The sequence below is a fragment of the Staurois parvus genome, unplaced genomic scaffold, assembly GCF_062004578.1.
Source record: "Staurois parvus isolate SC_StPar_1 unplaced genomic scaffold, SC_StPar_1.0 ptg000714l, whole genome shotgun sequence".
Lineage (NCBI taxonomy): Eukaryota > Metazoa > Chordata > Amphibia > Anura > Ranidae > Staurois > Staurois parvus.
In genome coordinates, this window is record NW_028318510.1 from 2,861,399 (window position 1) to 2,884,006 (window position 22,608).

The 22,608-nt window shown below is 38.4% G+C and overlaps 1 protein-coding gene across 1 annotated transcript in view; it reads right to left on the reverse strand.

Moving 5' to 3' along the window:
- Window positions 1–22,608, reverse strand: part of ADAMTS6 (ADAM metallopeptidase with thrombospondin type 1 motif 6) — a 433,529-nt gene that overhangs the window by 163,732 nt on the left and 247,189 nt on the right. The window contains exon 11 of the mRNA XM_089653457.1: window positions 15,327–15,468. Within this exon, the coding sequence (XP_089509583.1) occupies window positions 15,327–15,468 (142 nt within the window). The remainder of the gene's footprint in view (window positions 1–15,326; window positions 15,469–22,608) is intronic.

Below are 22,608 nucleotides of genomic sequence, written 5' to 3' on the forward strand. Positions count from 1 at the left end.
TATGGATAATCCCATAAGTGTTCAGTAGTTGTGGTCAGGGTGTTGTATGGGTCACCTTTATTCCTCCACACCAAACTCATCAAACCATATCTTTGTCACTGGGATGGAAGTACACAATTGTCTAGAGTGCCTTTGAATACTGTAGCATTAACAACACATTAACTGAATAATTTTGGCCGTATAATGTAAACACATCTACATCTAAGTATATAGTTCTTTTTTAAAGTTTTACAATAGCAAGAACTATACAGATTTGAGTCCACTAAAAAGGCATTTGCATTCAACAAACCTTCCCGTTAAATTCTCTGAAAAAAAGATGCAAACCTATAGCAACGTTTATTTCAGTTTTATTGTTGCTGCATTGCAAAGCTTAATAAAACACAAGAATAATAACAGGCAGCAGACATAAAACATATTATTGTGCAGTATAAATCAAATTGCTTCCTGAAATTGACGTGATGACTCTTTCAACATCCAGGCAAGAGGCTGAAATAACTTTGAAGAAAAAAATGTCTGCCAGGTGTTTAAAAAATTCCTTGACAAGACTGACAGCAATTATACAGGAATAACAAAAGGCGTAAGATACAAACTATTCTGCCTAATTACACTTTTAGACATAAAAATATAAATGCTAAAAAAAAAGGAACAAAAAATCCCGAGGGCTGCAAAATAACAAAATCCCAAAGTTACATGAAAAGTGGCAGTAACAATTAAGCAGCACATAGCAAAGTACACGTAACATTGGTCAATTACAAACAAATGAAAAAAAAAGAAAGTCTCAGACAAGTTAATTATAATGCCTAGAGTTTATATGTCCTGGAGGAAATACTCAGCTCAACTGCAGCCTTTGTTCTATCAGAAAAGTGTTCAACAACTGGCTGTATTCTCATTATCCTATCAGTGACATCTTTTAACAGCTGTTATCAATAAAACAGCCTGAAGCCACTGTGGAAAGTCTGCCCCGCTAAGGTCAACTGTGCAGCCAATTTTTAAGACATAAAATTAACTAGTAGCATTACAACAGCAGCCACTGCAAGTTTTCCAAGAAGCTGCATAACCCCCTCCTTCCCCCCCCAAAAAAAATTATTTGTTAAACTAAATTAATCCCTTATTTACATGTATTTAAAAAAATGTCATGAGGTTTCCAATAAAAATCGATATTTAAATGACTGGGATGCCTTTGAGCAACTCTGTTACTTACATTACTTGGCAGACAGGAGCCTGACCAAAAATGTAATGCCTCCCACAATGGACCACTGTAATTGTGGTCAGAATGCAATACCAGATTTTACCAGAAGGCAAGTGAATTCTGCAAAAGCTTTATTTCCCAATAAAACACTGACAAATCCCAATAAAAGTAAGACAGCAAACATTATATGCTAGGAATATAATGCAAAAAGGTAATGTAAAAAATACAAACATATGGTCATATTTCCTTTAAAAACTCAGACATGGCAACAGTACAGATGAAAAAATACCAAGATCAAGTTCAACTTATTTGAATACTGTAGATGATGAAGAAGGCAAAAGAAAATCCATTAGGAGAGCAGCAGATTTACCCTCACTGTATAGTTTACAGAATTAGGGTGGCCATACATGGATCAAAATTTCAGTTCATGAATGGGCAGGCTGGTTGTACAGAAGGCGATGATCAGTAACGCCGGCTATAGCTGGCAGTGCTGATCAGTTTATTCTGTTGGCGGGGAAGTAATTCACATCCACATCATCCGCTGGTTGAACGAAAAAAAAAAAAGTGAGTAACGTAGTCTTAGTTATTTCATTAGTCATATAGAAAAAAGTCTATTAAGTTCATATAGAAATAAGTCAATGAATTGAAAACATCCATATACAGAAATCTTTACCCATAGCTGATCTAAAAGAAAGCAAAAAAAAAAAACTATAAACATAGTCTGAACCAATATGCTCCAACAGGGGAAACATTGCTTTCTGATTTCTGAAGGCAAAAAAATGCCCAAAACTGAAATGAATATTTTAGATGAGGTTCTACTAATTATTTGTAGAGCGGTAAGATAATGCCCATACCTTTGACACAAGAATGTATTTTGCTTGCCTTAAAAACTGCAGATTGGCATTGCATGCTATTATTAAGTCTATGATCTACCAGAACACCCAGATCCTTCTCAATTATTGACTTCCCCTGTATTACTAGAATGGCGTTATACTAGAATGTACAGTGTGTGTGTGTGTTTGGCCCTCAAGTGCATAGCTTTACATTTTTCAACATTAAACTTTATTTTCCACTTAGTTGACCAACCAAAGAAAGGATTTAGGTCCTAAAGACATCGTGTCCCTTCTAGATTGTAAGCTCGAAAGAGCAGGGCCCTCAATCCCCTCATGTTTTGCATTGTATTGGTATTGTTCTGTCACATGTTCTGTCCCCCTTTGTAATGTACAGCGCTGAGTGAACTATTGGCGCTTTAGAAATACTGTATAATAATAATAATAATGTAAGGACTTACAATACATAGGTATAACAGTGAGGGTTCTAACACTGAACCTTGGGGAACAACACTAACAACCACAGACCATTCGAAGTATGAATCCTTAATCACTACTCTGAATACAGTCTTTAACCCATTAGCAGACTGAATTTTCGAAGCCTAAAGACCTTATTTAACACACTTGTCATGTGTGGGAAACTGTGTCAAACATTTTTGTAAAGTCCAAGTAAAATCTGTCCACAGCCACTCCTAGGTTTTTGCTAACTTCCTCAGAAAAAAGAAAGATTTGTTTGACAATTTCAGTCTTTGGTGAAACTATGCTATTGCTATTAATATTATATCTAGCAAAAACCCATCGGTTTTATATCAAGCTCTCAAGTATCTCAAGTATCTTGCTGACTATAGAAGTTAAACCTACAGGTCTTTATGTATATAGGACCTGTATTTGTCAGTCAACTGATACCAAACCAGTCATTAAAGAGTCTTTAAAACCTGGAAAAAATAGTTTTAAAATAACAGAGGTCAACTTTTGAGGACATGTCAGTGTAAGCCATCTGATCCAGGTGCTTTATCATCTTTAATTTATTAAACTGCAACAGTCTTAACATGAATATTAATGATGTTTCACCAAGGTACCTCTGTGGTTTGACTAAAAACCAAGCACAAAAGAAACTAGAGAAACTTAATGTGAACAAATCACCAGGTCCGGAAGGTTTACACACGTGATTCCTTAGAGAACATAGCTCAGTTACAGTCAAGTCGCTGTTCCCAAGACACCTTACTGACTGGAGTGGTACTATCTGATTGACATAGAGCAAATGTAGTGCTATTTTATAAAAAAAAGATTGAGGCGTGTACCAGGAAACTACAGGCCAGTTAGCCAAACATCAATGATATGTAAGATATTTGGGGGAATGGTACAGGCCAGGTAGCCAAACATCAATTAAATGTAGGGTATTTGAGGGAATGGTAAGGGACCCTATACAGCATGAATTTATGTTCTTGCCAGACCAACCTGTCAATGTTCTGTGACAAAATAAATAAGAAACTGGATGGTGGAAGTCCAATGGACTTATTTTATCTAGATTTTGCTAAAGCATTTGATACTGTACATCGTAAATATTTAATCTCTAAAATAAAGTCTGTTGGAGTTGATGAAATTGTATATACATGGATAGGAAACTGATACATGAATGGATAAAGAGAGTAGTGATAAATGAATCATTCTCTGAATGGTCTAAATTTGGAGGTTGGAATCATGAGCTCAGTTTCTATGTTTGCTGATGATAGCAAACAGTGCAGGGAAATAACTCTAGCACAGGATATAGCATCATTACCTTGACAAAATAGGGGGTTGGGCAGCTACATGGGAAATTAGGTTCAAACACAAAATACACATTAGGAGGTGCTCTTCTGAGAGAAACAGTGATGGAAAGGGATCTGGGAGTGCTTTTGGATCACAGATCTAGCAATACAATCCATTGCCAAGGTGAAGCGAACAAAGCTAGCAAAATACTATAATGCATTAAAATTGTCATACATTCAAGAGATAAATTGATAATTTGATACCCCTTTAAAAAACACTTGTTCAGCTTCATCTTAAATATGCATTTCAGTTTTGGTCACCAATCTTCAGGAAAGATGTTGTTGAATTGAAATTGAGGAAAGGGTTTTTACTGTTAGAGCACCTAAAATGTGGAACCCCCTCCTCCAGGGATCGGTACTAGATGAGAGTGCTGACAACTTAAAAAAAACTTTTAAGTGTTTTTCTCAGTAAGCAGAATACACAGGGCTGTTGGAATTTTTAGAAAGTAAAAATCACACACACTGCACTGGATAGACCGATGTCTTTTTTCAATCTTATAAACTATGTAACTGTTTGTGGACCATATCAACTTTAAGCCATTGTGGTTCATTTGAGGCTGTGGAAATACTATCCACATTATGGACTTGAGGCTGACCATTATCTTTTGTACACACAGAACTGAAGAAAGTATTTAGATTTGCCTTCTCTTTGTCCCTGTCACCAACACTGTGTTGTAAAAGGGCCTACATGCTTAGACCTGACCCAATTTTTTTTTTGGGGGGGGTTTATCTTACTCTCTTTAGCAAACTGTCATTCATTTAATATTTTTACTATCTTGATTTTAATTTCTTTATATCTTTTGCAACTTTCACATGATGGAAAAATTTATATTTTTATATGTTCTTTTATTATAACTGTTCATAAATCATATAATTTTTAAGCCATTATGGTTCATTTGAGGCTGTGGCAATACTATCCCCATTATGGACTCAAACACAACCATTTTCTTTTCTATACATAGAGCTGAAGAATGTATTTAGATTTTCCTTCTCTTTGTCCCCAGTCACCAACTCTGAGTTGTCTTGTAAGGGGCCTACATGATCGGATCTGACTATTTTACTATTAATATATTTAAATATTTGTTATGGGGGGGGAGGGGGGTTGTCTTACTGTCTTTAGTAAGCTGTTGTTTTTTTTTTTATTTTTAGGAACCTGATGTTCATTTTTTATATTTTTAATCATCTTTGTAACTTTCAAATGATGGAAGTGTTTATATATATTTTTAAATTCCTTTTTATTATTATGACTATTTATTTTGAACATGAGCCACAAAGGCATGGGAATATATTTGGCAGCGTGTTTCCATATTGCTAATTCCTATTTCTGCTCTGTGTTCTTTAATTACAATATCCACTCCTAGTCTAAATCTTAGAAAGCAGCACTCAGCGTGTGAAAAATTGCTTTCCTAAATTAACTTATTTTTTCAGTATGCTCTTGTTGTTTGCCATAAAAAATTAAATCATGTCATGGTCACTGCTACCCAAAATTCCTTTATATGAATATTTGTAATAAACTCCACATTGTTTGAAATTGCCAAGTCCAGCAGAGCATCATATCTAGTTGAGGCTTCTATAACCCTTACCAAAAAATTGTCTTGCAATAAGTTTATACATTTCTGCCTGCTTACTGTGCCAGCAGTGCCATTAACTGAGCCAATTTCAGGGTAGTTGAAGTCTCCCATGATTACCACTGTCCCATCCTGTGCAGCCCTTTCTCCTTTTGCCTGGGTTCACACATTCTCACAGGATCCGCACCACATTCCTATGCAAATCACATGCAAATTCTGTGCACTGTGATAGGAGCCATACATGTTGTACGGCTCAAATCGCACTGAATCTGCACCAAAAAGGCACAGGACCCTTTTTTTGGTCCGCACTAGAATCGGATCGCATGGGTATTCACACCCATGCGATCCAATTCTGCACCATGTTTTGCGGATTGATTTTGGGGTGTTGTTAACATACACACCCGCAGCAGTTCGCATGAATGGGGTGCGATTCTTATGCAGTGTGGAATTTGCACAGAAAAGCGCTGCAAATTATTCACCGCATCAGTGTGAACCCAGGCTAATAACACCGGGGGACCTTAACAAACTCCGATAATTACCTTTGCAGTATGCCCACCCATAATGCCTCAGTACCATCATACTCTCCATCAACATGTCCCTCTTTCACACATACTTTTATCTCGCTTCTCACATAGAGACTGACACCACCACCTTTTTTTCTTTACCTTGTCTCTCTAAAAGATAGCATAGCCAGGAATATTAACAGCCCAACCATGTAAGGAATGAAGCCAATATTCAGCAATATTAATAAATCGTTTTCTTCATATACCAAACCTTCTGACATCCCTATTTTGCTTGGCATTGGTAAACAAACACTTTAATCCATTGTTTCATTTTGCACTTGTGTTTACCATATATTTTTGTAGTACAAGTAGTACAGTAATCATCAATGTTTATTTGTAACATACATTGACTAATATAAAAGTATTTGTACTACAAAAAAAAAGATACGGTAAATGTGCAAAATGCAACAATGGATAAGAATAGACTAAGAATGTCTTAAACTGGTTCTATGTAGAATTTAGGGCTGTATGAGGATTAATCAAAGCACAATTCTTAGAAAGCTCACAGTAGCAGTCACCAGCACACAGTGACAACAAAGAAATAGCTGGCAATTATATTTCTGTTCCAGAGCAGAAGTCTTGGAAGCTGACAGCAGGGTAAGCAAGCAGGATGTAAAAGGCTTTTAAATATTACATTATCACTATAGAATCTCTCATCACAACATGAGGAAATGATTCATGGGTTTAAGATTGACTGGCATAGACTTGCAAATAAATTCCACACTGCTGTAAAAAAAAAAAATCACAGGTTATATATTGAAACTCAGCAAGCCTATATGAAAGTGCTAAAACTCACTGTTTACAATGATACCCCTATTTCCACACTTTGAACTTATCTGTACATGTTTAAAAAAAATCACAATACATTGCCAATATTTACAAGTCACCCAACCAACTTCATCATATAATGATAATTGGCAAACGTCCGAGTGAGCACTGGAAGTGCGTATGATTCAAAAATGTTTTCAAACATGTCTGAAGATCTCTGCTTATAAGTACAGGGTGCAGCAACATAACTTCCTTTTTTCAAAACGTAATAAAACCCATTTTATGAATCAGAATTGTTTTTATTGTCTTTAATAATGTAGGTACATATCTAAAGTTCTGTTTTACACAGTTTTGAAAATCATATCAGGTAGGTGACGCCCCCCATTGTCCATACACTGAATAAGCCGATTTCTGGCATTTTTCATGACCCTTACCAGCATAGCAGCGGGTATGTTGGCAATTTCTGCGCGGATGTTGGCCTTCAGGTCTTGTAGGGTCCTTGGACGGTTTTCATAAACGCGGGATTTCAAAAAACCCCACAAAAAAAGTTGCAAGGGGCCAAATCGGGGGAGCGGGCTGGCCACTCCAAATCGCCCCTTATTGAGATGAGGCACTCCGGGAAGTGTTCCCTTAAAACAGCCATTGATGCTCTTGAAGTGTGAGCCGTTGCTCCGTCCTGTTGGAACCAAATGTCCCCTAAGTCCAATTCATCAAGTCGTGGAAAAACAAATTCCTCCAACTTGTTCACATACCGGTCTGAATTCACTTATTCAGTGTATGGACAATGGGGGGCGTCACCTACCTGATATGATTTTCAAAACTGTGTAAAACAGAACTTTAGATATGTACCTACATTATTAAAGACAATAAAAACAATTCTAATTCATAAAATGGGTTTTATTGCGTTTTGAAAAAAGAAAGTTATGTTGCTGCACCCTGTATTTCTTTTTTCTCTATAGAGAGGTTGTGGTGTCACTACTTTTCCAAGGTATTTAACTAGCGGGCTATGGTTAGGTTTAGGCTAAAGTTATGGAATGGTCAAGACTAGGGTTAGGTTGATGGTTAGAGCTACAGTTACAGTTGGTGATAGGACTAGGGTTAATGGTTATGAGGAAATTATCTGGGAGTAAATTAAAGTGTATGTCTCTTTTTTTTTCTTTTTTTTTTTTAAGCTTCAGATTGAATACAGGAAGGTTACAATCTCAGGTGATATGGCAGTTGTCATTGTAACAGTTGTCCCCAATGGATAGGTTTTCCTCAACTTTTGCTCTAGAGACAATATTTTCCCATAATTTCTGTTGCAGTTACAATGGTCACCAGGACACAAAGGGGGATTAAAAAAAAGTTTCTGAGATAAGTTCTATCTCAGTTGGTGCTATTGCCCATAGCATCTAAACAGCTTATATCTAATTTTTTCCACACAGTATAGGAAATATAAATGTAAAAGCTGATTGTAAAAGCTGATTGGTTGTGCTCCAGCTGAGACAAAATGAGACATAGGTGAACCTCTGCTGCAAGAACACAGATAAGAATAAAAACCTGACAGAAGTTCGTTCTAATACTTTATCTAACCCTTACCTACTTAATTAAAACTAAAAAAGCAATTGTCATACGCTTTAAATATAAAACATGACCTTACATTGGGATTTAATTGAGAAGACATGAATCCTGATCCATGCAACATTTAGTTGTAACACACTTCTGTTGTTCTTTTAATGTTTAAAGTTGTCAGTTGGATATTGGGGAGGAACAAAACTACCACTACTACCCTGCTATTTTGTTGCACTTTATTTGTCTACCTTAGCAGAACTTAGCAGTCCGCTTTAAAGTGTCCCTGCCACAACAGGTTCACTTATATAAGACAGCCCGCCCTGTAAAAGCAGTCTATCTATGCTCCCTCCTGCCAGTTCGCACTTTATTACACGACATATGAGTAGGCGGGATGAACCACTGCATGCATACATAGCAAGAAGGTTGAAGCATGAACACATATTGGCCAGATTATTTATATGAAGCTGTTCTCTTTTATTTGTCATTGATAAGACTATACTTTCCCTTTAAATGCAATACTAAATTGTGCATTTTAACCACTTTTCGTACTACTACCATGGCCAAATGAATTAATTTTGGTAGTGGCAAGCTGGATGGAAGAAGAGTTAACTAAAACTATTCTGAGACGCAACTTAGAGAGTATACAAAAGAAAAAGAGAAAGGAAACAGAAAAACAGAAATATTACTGAAGTCTCCACTAACTTTCACACTTCAGTTTGCACCCTATCAGCCAGTTTCCCAAAATATCACAAATATTAAGATTCCCATCTTTGCCTCATATCCCAGAAAATAATAATTGGGTATAGACTAAAATGCCAAAATTTGCAACACAGTACATTCTCCTCTATACTTTTTCTTCTATTTTTCCTTTCCCAGTCCTCTCCCCTCCCCCCCATCCCTTCCTTGAACCCCCCTGCCCCCCCCTTTCCCATACCCTTTTTTTCTGTTCTTTCTACTCACTCGCAGAAAAAATTTGGGAGCCACTGTTGTTCCCCTGATACAAACTGGGCAGTATTACTATAATCTATTTTCCGTTATGGAGCAGACATGTTGGATATCCTCTGATGGATTGTTTACTTGTTAGCCCAATGTTTTATGCCTTCAAAAGTTTATATGCTTCTGAGCTGTAGCTTCAGCTATGTACTGTATGACATCTGTGTCATATACATGGTTGTGATATGGGGGAATCTAACTCAATGATAGTAGTATTTTCCCACTGAGTCCACAATAGTCAGAACTGTGTTTCAGGGCTTGTCCACACTTTTATAAAGAAAAATAAAGTACAATACAAAACAGTTGCTCATGCACGGGATTTTCACCATCAAAAACATGAAATGGAAAAATAATACCAAGCCTCGTGGCTTCTTCTCACAGCACCGTTGCTCAGGCCTTTTGCCTTGACCTTTACCTTTTGGCTAGTCCTTCAGACCATCTGACACCACACCTCTGTGTTCATGTGCCTTTCATACCAGCTCCCCATACTTTCCAGGCTCTCTCAGACCTATCAGATCTCTAGGTTTTCTCAGGCCTCTAGACTCATTCATTCTAGAGGACCGAGACTTGTGGCTTCTCCCTGCTCAGAAATTTTGCCTTGGCCTTTTCATTTTGGATGCTCCTTCAGACCATCTGACACAGCACCTCTGTGTTCATGTGCCTTTCTCTCAGTTCCCTCAGCTCTCCATACTCTTTAAGTCCTCCCAGACCTCTGGGTTCTCTAAGTCCTATATACTCGCTCAGTTGTCTCGACCCCCGTAGTTCTACAGACTCGATCAGTCATTTTGACCCTCTTAGTCCTCTAGACAAGGAACCTCCTGACTCCAGCGTGGAGTTCTGTCTCCTGAGTGCAGCACACCTGTATCCTGATGAGAGCCCTGAACTATCCCAAACCTATGAAAGCCTCCAAACTCTGAAACCCAATCCAGGAATGAAAAAATATAGAGAAATTTGAGAAAGCACCTTTCTTTGCTCAGTACAAACATTACTGAGCCCCACACTCTGCATTAGCAAGAACCCTGTGTGTTTTCTATCTTCATTTACACAGTGGCATGACCTGGCACTGTCAGAGGTTAAATAACCTGCTCTGTTGTGTACTCTAAATAAAGAATAAAAAACTAAATTGCAACACAAAAAAAATTATAAAAAAACTCTGCAATTATGCTTTCCCTCTCAGTTCATATAAAGAGTTATAACTGCAAAAAGCTGTCATGTTTACCTTCACTCTCTTGCCACTCCTTCACATTACTAGCTAAAATGAGTAGTGTTGGGTAACCCGGGAGAACAGTAATTTTCTCAGTCATGTGACAGTGCCTAGGCCTAGCAATTGGCTCCTAGGCCCAAGGACTGTTACAGGGAAGCAGGGCATGTGCACCCCCATACCTATAAGCACCAGGAAGTAGCGGCAAGGGAGTGCAGACAAGGTGAGTATAAGGGAAGTAGGGTTTTTTTCTATAGTTTTGCATAGAGTGGGGAATGGTTAAAATTTCTTTCAGATTTTATTGTTGTTTGTGTTCTCATTTGGCATGATTTCCCATTACTTCCTGTCTCTGTGATTTCCTGTTACCAATACAGGAAGTGAGGGGAAATCTCTCGAATGGATACAGAGACAGACAGCAGCAAAACTTTTTTAGTGTTAGAATGGGAAAAAGATAGGCCTCTAGTTGCTCTTATAATTCTTCCCCACACCAACCTAAACTAAGAAAAGCAGTTAATTCTGGAGTCGGGCTTTCAGCTATAAATGGACATGAATTTGGATACAAAGAATAAAAGGAACCCTTTCCACCATGTCAGGAAAGCTCACCGAAACAGGAAACAATTAAAAAAAAGTCTTCTCACTTGACTGTGAAAGCATTTGTTATGAAAACCTGATCCTAAGCCTTTATTATTCCAAATCGTATTACCAATTAAAAAGGAAACCTTATCTTAATGTAATTGGAACATCTGGAAACTATAAAAAAGGTGGGAGAGGATGAAGCCATGTACGCCGGCAAGAAACACACACCTAAAAAGTTCATCTTTTTTGTCCTGTTCTCAGCCACTAATTACTAATGACAATGTCTATTTTCCATGTATTGTAAAATTAAAGGAAATGAAAAATTTTGTGTGAAGATAATGAAAATTCATGAATATTTAAACTTCGGTGACACGGAAAATTATTTTTGTTTGAAACACAGCCAGCAAATGTCAACATCAATTATAGATCTGAATGTGGAGTTGAGCGGTGGGTGCTTAAGAGAGGCTGTGGTGCTTATATGGAACGAGCTCCAATTATGATCTTAATAAAAAAAATCTCACACATCTGTCTACAATGAATTTTCACTAACTTCCCTTTTGCAGGCCTCAATTTAATGAAATACTCATTGTGAAATCTTGATTGGGGAGGAGGGGTGCATGGGACTCTTTCTAAAAAAAGAAAAATTGGTACAACTGAAAATAGATTCAAACTGGATGTTCAGAGAATCTACTTGAAAGGTGCAGTCAATGTAAACAATAACTAAATTGTTTTAGTATATTTAGAATTTAGGGATGTCTTGCAGTATCTGTTCTTAGGACAGAATTGTTTATGCTAAAAATTCTGACTAGTTTGTTTTAAACATATAGATAAACCAGAGTCATTGAAGAGCTGAGCTACTGATCCTAAAAATGATGCTGCTCCAGTGCTATTTACAACCAAAGTCCTACAGCAACTGTCAATTAAAGAAAAAATCTCCAAATTTTATCATTAAAAGCCCCTGATGAGCTCCACTGACTTGACTAGGTTGAGATTATGTCAGTCTGCTGCAGGCAAATGGGAGCATTTACAAAATCTCCTTTTCTTGAATCTCTATCCTCCTCACACTGCAACACTGTAACTTTATAGGTCACAAGGTGAGAGGTTGCAGAAGGGGCTGATCTTCTTCAGACATTTGTAAACACAGTCAACAACTGCACAGACATCAGAATGTATATTACTGTGCCATCTCTAAGCCAGCATGTCAAGTCAGTAGGTGGATGCTGAACCTGTATGATGTCAAAACAAAGACTCTGGCCTTTTGTAGTGAAAAGAGGTTGCAGGCATTGTCAGGGAAAGTAATGTGACCTCTGTAAGAGGTAAGAAAAAACTGTAAGTATAACACTGACACCTTACTTTCCGTGCACGTAAATGGTAAAAATCAGATGCTTGGCTCTCTTTATCCAGTTTCTGCATGGCCTATAGGCAAATGATGACCAGGCAGGACATTCACCATTCCAGGTGGACGTCATATGACGTCCTTCCGGAACACACCTCGCGTGTGCCCCACTGGATGCTCTGCAGTGCAATCTGTGCAATGACCGATCAGTGTACCAGTCACTGCCGGTACTAATCACAACAGACCACATGACAACTGTACACAAGGAATGGCTTTCATTCATGCCATCCATTGTGTACTATTGTTTTGATCTCTGTGATTGGTCAGAGTGATCACATGGTACAGACAGGGCCAACCACAGCCTATCTGTATCATGTGATTATCTGTGGTCAATCCCAGCTAACCACAATAGTAAACACTGAATAAATCAATTTCATTCAGTATAAATGGTTGCTTATAACAGTGAAATTCACTAGTATAAGCAATCATAATGTGTAAAAAAAAAAATATATATATATATATATCTTATTCACTCACCCAGGGTAGTAAAATGTTACTATGGTAACACTGGTAACACTGTATTGCTCTGGTTACAGTGTGCAAAAAAAAAATATTCTGTTTTTACCTAACGTCACCAGTCAATGTCTCTGATCACTGCCAAACCAGTTATATTATGATGCTGTACTGCACTGGTGACAGTACGTAAGAAAAAAAATTGTGCAAAAAAACAACAACATTCTTTTAACATCTTAATTTTCCAAAAAATTGTGACAAAAATTAAAATTTTTAAAGAACTCGCCATGCCTCTTACTAAATACTGCAGGCTGTATACTTTCCAAAAAGGGGTAATTTTGGGGATATTTGTATTGTCCTGGCTTATTCAGCCCTCCAGAAATGAGACAGGCCGTCAGTACATCAGGATTGATTGATTTTCATATATATATGAACACACAATAGTTTGTGGATTCTATAACTTTCCTACAGACTAATATACACTGATTTGGGTTATGGTTGCCAAAACATTGTAGGAGAATACAGTCTGGTCTACGTTTATGAAGAACTATTATTTATTTGCAAAATTTTAAAACAGAAACTAAGAAAAATGTGGGTTTTTTTTCAAGATATTTGGTCTTTTTTTCGTTTATTTAGCAAAAAATAAAAACCTAGTGGTGATAAACTACCACCAAGAGAAAGCTCTATTTGTATGAATAAAATGATAAAAATGTAATATGGGTAAAATGTTGTATGACCGCACAATTGTCATTTAACCACGTGCCTTCCAGGCACTTTTATCCCCTTCCTGCCCAGGCCAATTTTCAGCTTTCAGCGCTGTCAAACTTTGAACGACAATTGTGCGGTCATGCAACACTGTACCCAAACATAATTTTTATCATTTTTTTTTAGACAGATAGAGCTTTCTTTTGGTGGTATTTAATCACCACTGGGTTTTATTTTGCTAAACAAACTAAAAAAGACTGATAATTTTGAAAAAAAAAGGTTTTCCTTAGTTTCTGTTATAGAATTTTGTAAATAAGTAATTTTTCTCCTTCACTGAGGTGCGCTAATGAGGCTGCAGTGATGAGCACTGATTGGCAGCACTGATGAAGAGGCTCTGATAGGCGGCACTTATGGGCATTGACAGGCATCACTGGTGAGCATTGACAGGCATCACTGATGGGTACTGAAAGGCAGCACTCATATATAGCACTGATAGGCGACACTGATGGGCACTAATAGGCGGCACTAACTGACACCGATGGGTGGCACTGATTTCAACTGTTAGGCGGTACTGATGGGCACTGATAGATGGCACTGATAGGCGGCACTGACAAGCACTGATAGGCAGCACTGACTGGCACTGAAAGGCAGCTCTGATGGGCAGTGATATGTGGCATTGATGTGCACTGATATGTGGCATTGATGTGCACTGGTATGTGGCATTGATGGGCACTGACAGGTGGCAATTATGGGCACTGACAGGTGGCACTGATGGAGCTAATTGTCCCCTCTGAGGAATGACGCTTACCGGCTCTCCTCTCCTCATGCACTGTCAGCATGAGGAGAGGACTGCCAATAACCGGCATTTCCTATTTACATGCAGTCAGCTGTGATTGGACACAGCTGATCACATGATAGAGCCTGTGTTATTGGCTCTTTACTGTGACCAGTGATCCACTGTGTCCCAGGGACACAGCGCACCAACGGGGTACGCATGCGCAGCTAGAGTGGAAGGGCATCATATGATGTCCTCCCAGAATGAGAGAGCCACCACCTGTCCGTCATTTCCTTATATGGCGGGAAGCGGTTAAAGGGAGACGGTACTGAAAGTTGAACGTTGGCCTGGGCAGGGAGGGGGTGAAAGTGCCTGGTATTGAAGTGGTTAAATTGGCTCACAGGGCACAGATGACCTGCTGAATGTCTCTTACTTGCATTATGTTGCCCATCTTCTATACCTAGGAGTTGATCTGCTAAAGGAAAATAGGCTGTTCACTTTGCAAAGGTAGTTGCACTTTGCAAGGGAATTTAACCCAGAGCTTATGAGAATGAAAAGAAGCTCTGCTGACTTCCATCATCCAATCACTGCAAACAATAATACTGTTTTTTTTTCCTTGCATGTGATTGGGTATTCTTAGCAAAGTGAAACATTCCTATATTCACTATGCTCTGGGGAAGATTCACTTGCAAAATGCAAATTCCATTGCAAAGTGAACATCCTATTTGCCTTTAGTAAACAAATCCTCTTTTCACCCATATTCTATACCTGGCTGCCTTTCAAACTAAATTGGAATTGCTGGTGGCATCCTTACATTCCAAACTTCCATGCTAAATACTAAATATCCATTCAAGAAAGGACATTTCAGTTTTGCATTTTTATGATGTTGTTTGTTAACTGAACATTTCAACAATAAAATTTGAATTAACGTAAAGACAACAACTTCTTACCCCATATTTACATTGGCGTGATGTTGCTCCATACTGAAAACGACACTGTTCGTCTGCGTCATACACCTGACCGGGAGCCACCGCCGGGTAGACAAAGTCACGCTTTGGAGGTTCATTATCGAGGCATGTTCCACGGCCTGAACTGGTTAACATAGAGCAACATTAAGACATGTAGTCTGCAAATAAAAAATCTATAACACTATTAATTACTGTCAACCCATATAAACCCATGTTCCAGCTCGCAGGACATGCAAAACACACAAGGACTAAAACACAGTTATAGAAACAGGATAATTGTATAAATGTTGCAGTGAAGTTGATGGTTGTAAGGCAGGCTCGGATTTGGCTAATATGTGTCATATCAATGCTGGTGGTTACCTAACAAACTACTCATCTCATTTTCAGGAAGCCTAGACACACTAATGATGAAATCATCACCTACAGGAAGCAAACGATTTCAAACAAATAAAAGGACAGGGTGAACCCGAAAAGAAAACACTGCAGTGACCGGTTCAGATTTAAACTTGCCTTGGTGAGTGTAGACTAATTAGCAATTAGCAAGTAAGATGGTGAGTTGTTTGTTTTTATATTTACAAATAGCAATGTTTTACCTTTCCTTTTACATGTTTCTAATGAATAACATACAAGAAGATGCAGAGAAGATGTAGCAATGTATCCTACAGTGTTTGAAGGTTCACAATGTATGATTATCAAGACAGTAGGCAATGATCATGACAGCATGTAATGCATCAAATAAAATAAAAAAAGTGATTGCAGTGCTCAATAAATGACATGAGAAATATAATCTGTGTTCATAAATGATCGTATAAACAGTAGAAAATATTTCCACCAGAGTGTCACAACATATTGTGTTGTGACACCTCTTCAGGGAAGCCTACCCCGCCCTCTGCTAATTGCTGATCTCCTCCACTCTTCCTACCACTCCATCCCCCACAGCTATTCCTCCCGTACCACTATCCCCTTCCTCCTAGATTGTAAGCTCCAAGGAGCAGGGCCCTCGAACCCCTCGTGTATCGCATTGTATTGTTATTGTACTGTCTCATGTATTGTCTTCCATTGTAATGTACAGCGCTGAGCGAACTGTTGGCGCTATATAAATACTGTATAATAATAATATTGTTTGAGCATCACTATTAGGTCAAAATATAATCCAGGTGTCTTGCTTGAACCTTCACCATTCAATTAAATAACACCCACTGTGTCAATCCTTCACCATATAGGAAGACTGCAAGCTCACCACAAAGATATGCTGTCTAAAGATAGAACTGCAATAAGCGCTTGTTAAATGGTATCCATCATGGTCTCCCTCTCTCCACAGGTAATATGGTAAAACTGATCTTCTGTGCTCCACCAGCGGTCAGTACCAGTTTTCACAATTAGAAGGCACCACCAATCATAAGAAAAATTCTCACAGTGCAGTATTTTAAAAGTAACTTAAAATGTGAATACAGTATAAAAACATCTAAGATTAAAACCAGGCAATGTTATAGCTGCCTCTTGTAACACTTACATAAGGGGCTGCCAGTCCAGCGGGGAATGGCGGCACGGCACTTGGCAATTACAGCTATGCTCAAAGCCGTTTCGCGCGATCCCACAGGAGTGTCTTTTTTAATTTTTATATATATACCTAATGCATGCAGATGTTTATTTTAAATTGTTAGTGCTGACTTTATGAATTAATTCTTACAATAAAATTATTAAAATGAGTGAAATGTCTAAAGTTTATTATACAAGCACAGGTACATACTATAACAGCAAGCATTGATTGAGTATACACAAGCATACAGTAGGTAAATATCTAAATACATTTTCAACATGTGTATTATTAGTGTTGGCAATATGCCGAAGCAAACAATTAAAACAGACCTCCATCAAAAGGGAAGTTCTGCTTGTCTCCCCCCCCCCCCCCTCCAATGCCACATATGGCACTTTTTGGGGGGGAGCGGGTACCTAGTTTCGACATGTACCCGCTCCCACTTTCGACTCAGTTTACCCTGGTGAACTGAACTGAAAGTTTGGCCCCTCCTCCTTCCTCTCGTAGTCTTCTAGGACACGTCACAGGTCCCAGAAGACTGCCGGACCATTCAGGAAGCGCAGAGCGACTCTCGCATGCGCAGTGGGCACCCAGCTGTGAAGTCACAAGCTGTCACAGCCTGGTGCCCACAGTTGATATGCCAGGGGGAGAAAAGAGAGAGAAGGGATGGTGTGGGTGAGCACATCACTTGATCCTGGGACAGGTGAGTGTGTGTTTATTAAAAGTCAGCTACAGGTTTTGTAGCTGCTAACTTTTAATAAACACAAAAACAACTGGAATGCCATTATAATCACATTAAGGAGGGGGAGTGAGAGAAGAAAAAAAAAGGCAGGGAGGGAAACCAGCCCCCTCTCTTCATGGCACATCTGACCCTCAGCTAGGTTAAAAGTGTCAGTGGCAGTGAATAATGATGGCTAGTACCGGAAATAGGATTAAAAGGACATCATCTGTAATTTCTATACTACCTTTAAATACATGTGAACTGTTTTACTTGTATAAAAATGTGATCCTGACACTCCAGAGAGACAGCACAACCCCAGACCCCTGATTAGACAATGAAGAAGCATCACCAGAATGAGGATACCCTGTATCACACTTCTCCTGTCAGCAAGATGGTACCTGAGCGAGTGTTGTACAGTCTTTGTTTTTAGTGCTGCATGTTGATATCATACACTATGGGGGCTATTTATTAAAACTGGAGAGGGCAAAATCAGGTGCAGCTGTGCATAAAAACCAATCAGCTTCCAGGTTTTATTGTCAAAGCTTAACTGAACAAGCTGAAGTTAGAAGCTGATTGGCTACCATGCATGGGTGCACTACATTCTGATTGCTCCAGTTTTAGTAAATCTCCCCCACGAGACAAAACTCTGATACTGTAATGCACAGAATGTAACCCAGGGATACCACTAACAAGCTCTGAGGACTATTTTTTTAAATTGAATGTTATCTAGAAAGAGGTCAAAACTTTAACAAAGTTGAAAAAGCACTGTGGCAATGTGTAAAGTTGTTTATTGAATAATTACGATCACAACCATGAATGTTCCTCTGGTCAGATCTGCTTACACAGCATCATTACATATTTCAAAGACAACATGAAACTTTCTTTCAATCTGGATTCCCTTTGAATACTTAAAGCAGAACTCCATGAAGGCTTTCTTTTCCCATGCAGTGGGGCTGTGCCACACTGCATGGGTTAACTGCTGGTTTTGTCCAGGGGTGCACAGAAAGGCTATACTTACCCGATTCTTTGATCCTCTGGAAAACAGTGCTCCCCCACGTCCAGCGGTGGACTGTTCCGGCCATCCTCACGATAAGAGCCAGTCTATGGGCAGCATGATGACAGTCCATGCACAAGACAACTACCGTGCATGGGTGTAGGAGCGGCAGGGACCAGTTTTGCACTTGGAGGATAGGCGAATTAGGTAAGTATATCTCCACTCTTTTCATCCTAGACAAAAACGAGCAGTTAACCCATGCAGTGCGGGCACAGCCTCGCTGCATGAAAAAAATTCCTGGAATTCTTCTTTAAGGTGGTTGTTACTATATATTGAAATGGGGCAGTGCACATCATTCTTGTTAGGAACTGCATATTCAGGAAGTTAGAGGGTTAATTAATACATTTTTTCATTGCATTAATTTGAAATGTATGGGGTCAAAATTGGATGTTTTCCCAACAGCCAGACCAAAATGTCATATGCGCCACTGGGGTTTATGCTTTTCTTTCTTCTAGATTAACAGTATGATAAAGAACCAGAATAAAAACAAGCTTAACTCAGTAGGGTTCTTTTTCAAGCTCACTATCACTATGGCAATGCAATAAAATAGTTAAACCCATTCAGGGTAACCCACGGTAACATGTACTAGTCCGGGTTCTGGAATAAACCAATATGATCCCACTAGCTCTTTTATGGAATGGGTATTAGTATAGCTACCAGTCTAGTGAGACCCAGTCAGCATGCAGGAACTGCTGGACAGACTTATCCCCCAGCTGATAGAGTAGAGTAGAGCTGGCACTACTCTTTCAGGTGCCAATGACCACCAACATAAGGGGAAACATAACCAATAATCACCAACATATGGTGGCACTACATTAACCACCACTTTGACACAGCCCTACAGCTGGGACCACCAATGGAAGGGGTACTCCCCTACTAGTCACTAACATAAGGGATCACTTCACCACTGACCACAAATATAGGGGGGCAATTCACCACTGACCACAAATGTAAGGGAGCACTTCACCCTGACCAGGAACAAAAGGAAGCACTCTGCCACTGACCACTAACGTAAGAGGGCAACTCAATGATGACCACCAATGTAAATTGTACTTCACCACTGCTCACCAATGTAATATGGCACTTTTCCAATGATCACTAACATAAGGATGCATTACACCACTCTGCACAGAGTATACCCCAGACATACTCCTGACCACTGCACTCAAAGTGCTGTGCTGTATATTACATACTCCTGACCACTGGGCTCTGTATACTGCACTGTATATTACATACACCTGATTGATGAACTTTGAGTTGTGCAGTTTAGTGCTCCCTTTATGTGGCAAGATGAAGCGAGCTGAATCATGCTGGATTCCTATTTCTCTTGGGATTCAACCTCAATTGGCAGTCCAACCATGTCCATTATTGATGATGTCACTCTTCCTCTATGGATTCTCTTGAATGTAGAGTACACATATTATTAGAGAATCCAGTGGAAAGAGAATGATACCTTTGTTTAGGTCTTTGGGAGTGTTATAGACACTTATCTGCAAGATATACAGTCTATCACCCTAAATAAGCCTTCAGAAGCGTAATGGTTAACATATCCTTTAGAAAAATACTGTTATTTGTTAAAAATTGTCCTCACCTAAAGCAAGCCTGTCACTAGTCAGAATTAAAAGCTAGTCTTTGAAGGAAAAGTTGAGCCCCAATATTTAGCGCTCATTGCTTTTCACTTTTTTAAACCATCGCATAGGGACACCCTCTAAACCCGGAAAACAATGCAGGGAAACATCCCCACTGCACCCCACAATGTAACTTGGGTACTTAGCAATATCAGTGCCAAATTTTACCAAAGTGATGTATGCATCTGTGTTCCTGAAAAAGTTAACATAATTTTGCCAAACAATTTTCTACATGTATTTTGCTTGTTTTCCATTTGAAGACTTCAAAATAAAATCAAGTAATACACCTATGCTGGCATGAGCTAAATGCCAAGTTAGAAACATTGTTGAATAGATTCCAAAATTTGTTGTAGCTTTTCCTGTGGCTTGTCACTCATTCATAGCTAAAAAAGTGCAAAGAAGATACACTTCTGTCTAGACCAGGAAAATGTAGTCTCAACATCCACAGCTAAGTCATTTTTTGGAACAAGACATGAATACTGACTGCCTGAGTATCCATTTAAAATAATAATTACAACAAAAATTCCCAAAACAAGTCACACAATTTTAAAATCCAGTGAATCACAAATGCTTAGTTCACTGTGTTTAAAAAGAAATGGTCTCCAAAAATGTTTCCACATAAACTCGCATTTTCCTCCTGATACTACTACTTTTGCCAAAATAAATCTCACAGAACAAGCTACTTTCTACATTTTAGGACCATCAGCCAACAAATTTATCAGGCTTTGCCCTTCAGTCAACTATATTTTTGGCATAATCATTTTTCGCAAAGACAGAAAGATTCCCCCAGAACCACATAAGCCAGTTTCTTTATGTAGTGAATGAATCAAGATTTTAAAACATCCTCACTACACTCCAGAATCTTTATCAGTCATAGGGCTAGGCACCGGAATGACCAGATAATGTTCACACTTTTTAATGTTCTTTTGTATGCTCCACTTGAAAGTGAGCACATGGTATTCAAAATATATTTCATCAATGTAAAATGTATTTCAGTAGGCTAATTTAGCCAATTTGTTTTAGAATTACCATCATATTAAACAACACATATTGACACTGCTAAATTTTATTTGGGCACTAATGAAAGCGTTAAAGATTTTCCAGCAGTGAAGCAGATAATTCCATATCATACTGGAATTTTGCAGGCAAAATATTTCAATTTAAACTGTTGGCAACCAAAATATTTAGAAACTGATTGATTTTGTTTAACCTTAAAATTTGGCAATTTATTTGGCATATAGTAGCGCCATCCTAAGCATTGCCTAAAAATCAGAAAATGACAACACAAAATATACAAGGATTATTAAAGAGAGAAGAGGTGAGGTATAGGCAATCAACAGCTGTTTCAATGAGCCTTCATAAAGACGTACTTGTCATGAAACAGCTGCTGAGTCCTCACACTGCCCTACCTCCTTTCTTCCTAAATGATTGTGAGTAACTTCTGTTATACTGAAGAACATTTGTCAACTTCCATATATGCATTGGAGTATTCTAATGAAGTTTTGTATTTTTATCGTACAGTAACCTGCGGTGACCATTATGGCAAAAAGGCAAACAGTAACAGAATGATCCTATTACAGAGAACCATTTGTGACACCATGCTGCTACATATTTTTTGATCTATATAGTCTGTTGGGACATCAGAGATGGCCATACATGTGATGATATTTTGGTGATATAGATAGGGAATGAAAAATCAAAAGTAAGCATGCAAAGAACAACTCAATCTTAGCGTCTTACTAGTTAATTCAAACCACTCTGGACCATCAATCTTTAATCTATCTACAGAATATCTTGTTAAAGTTATATCTTGTCTTGGCAAGAACCATGACCTGGTTTGCAAAATTAATGCTAACAATTATCATCAGCAAGCCTCCCCCCTTTTCTGGCCTACCAAATGCAATGTTGGAACCTCTCAATACTTTGCTGACATTCTTATATTTTCTGAAATAAGCGAGGAGAGTATGTTTTACGGAAAGAGCAATTTTTACAGAAGTATTTCAAGACAACATGCATCTAATGTTTAGAAGCACCTAGGACACAGTGGAGAGCATACAGAGGACACAGATAGTCTTTACAGTCACTTTTCGTTTTGTCATTCTTTGATACTGATCTGTCAAGACAGATTAATTTTAAGAACGGATTTTGTAAGACATTAAAACTAGAGTGTGCACACAAAACATCCAGTCAATGCTGGTCTATATTCCCAATTAATTTACATCAACATAAAATAAAATTGCTTATTGTAAAAAAAAAAAAATCACATCCTGTAAATCTTAAAGTGGAACGTTAGGTAGTAAATAAAAATAGACGAACAAGCAGGA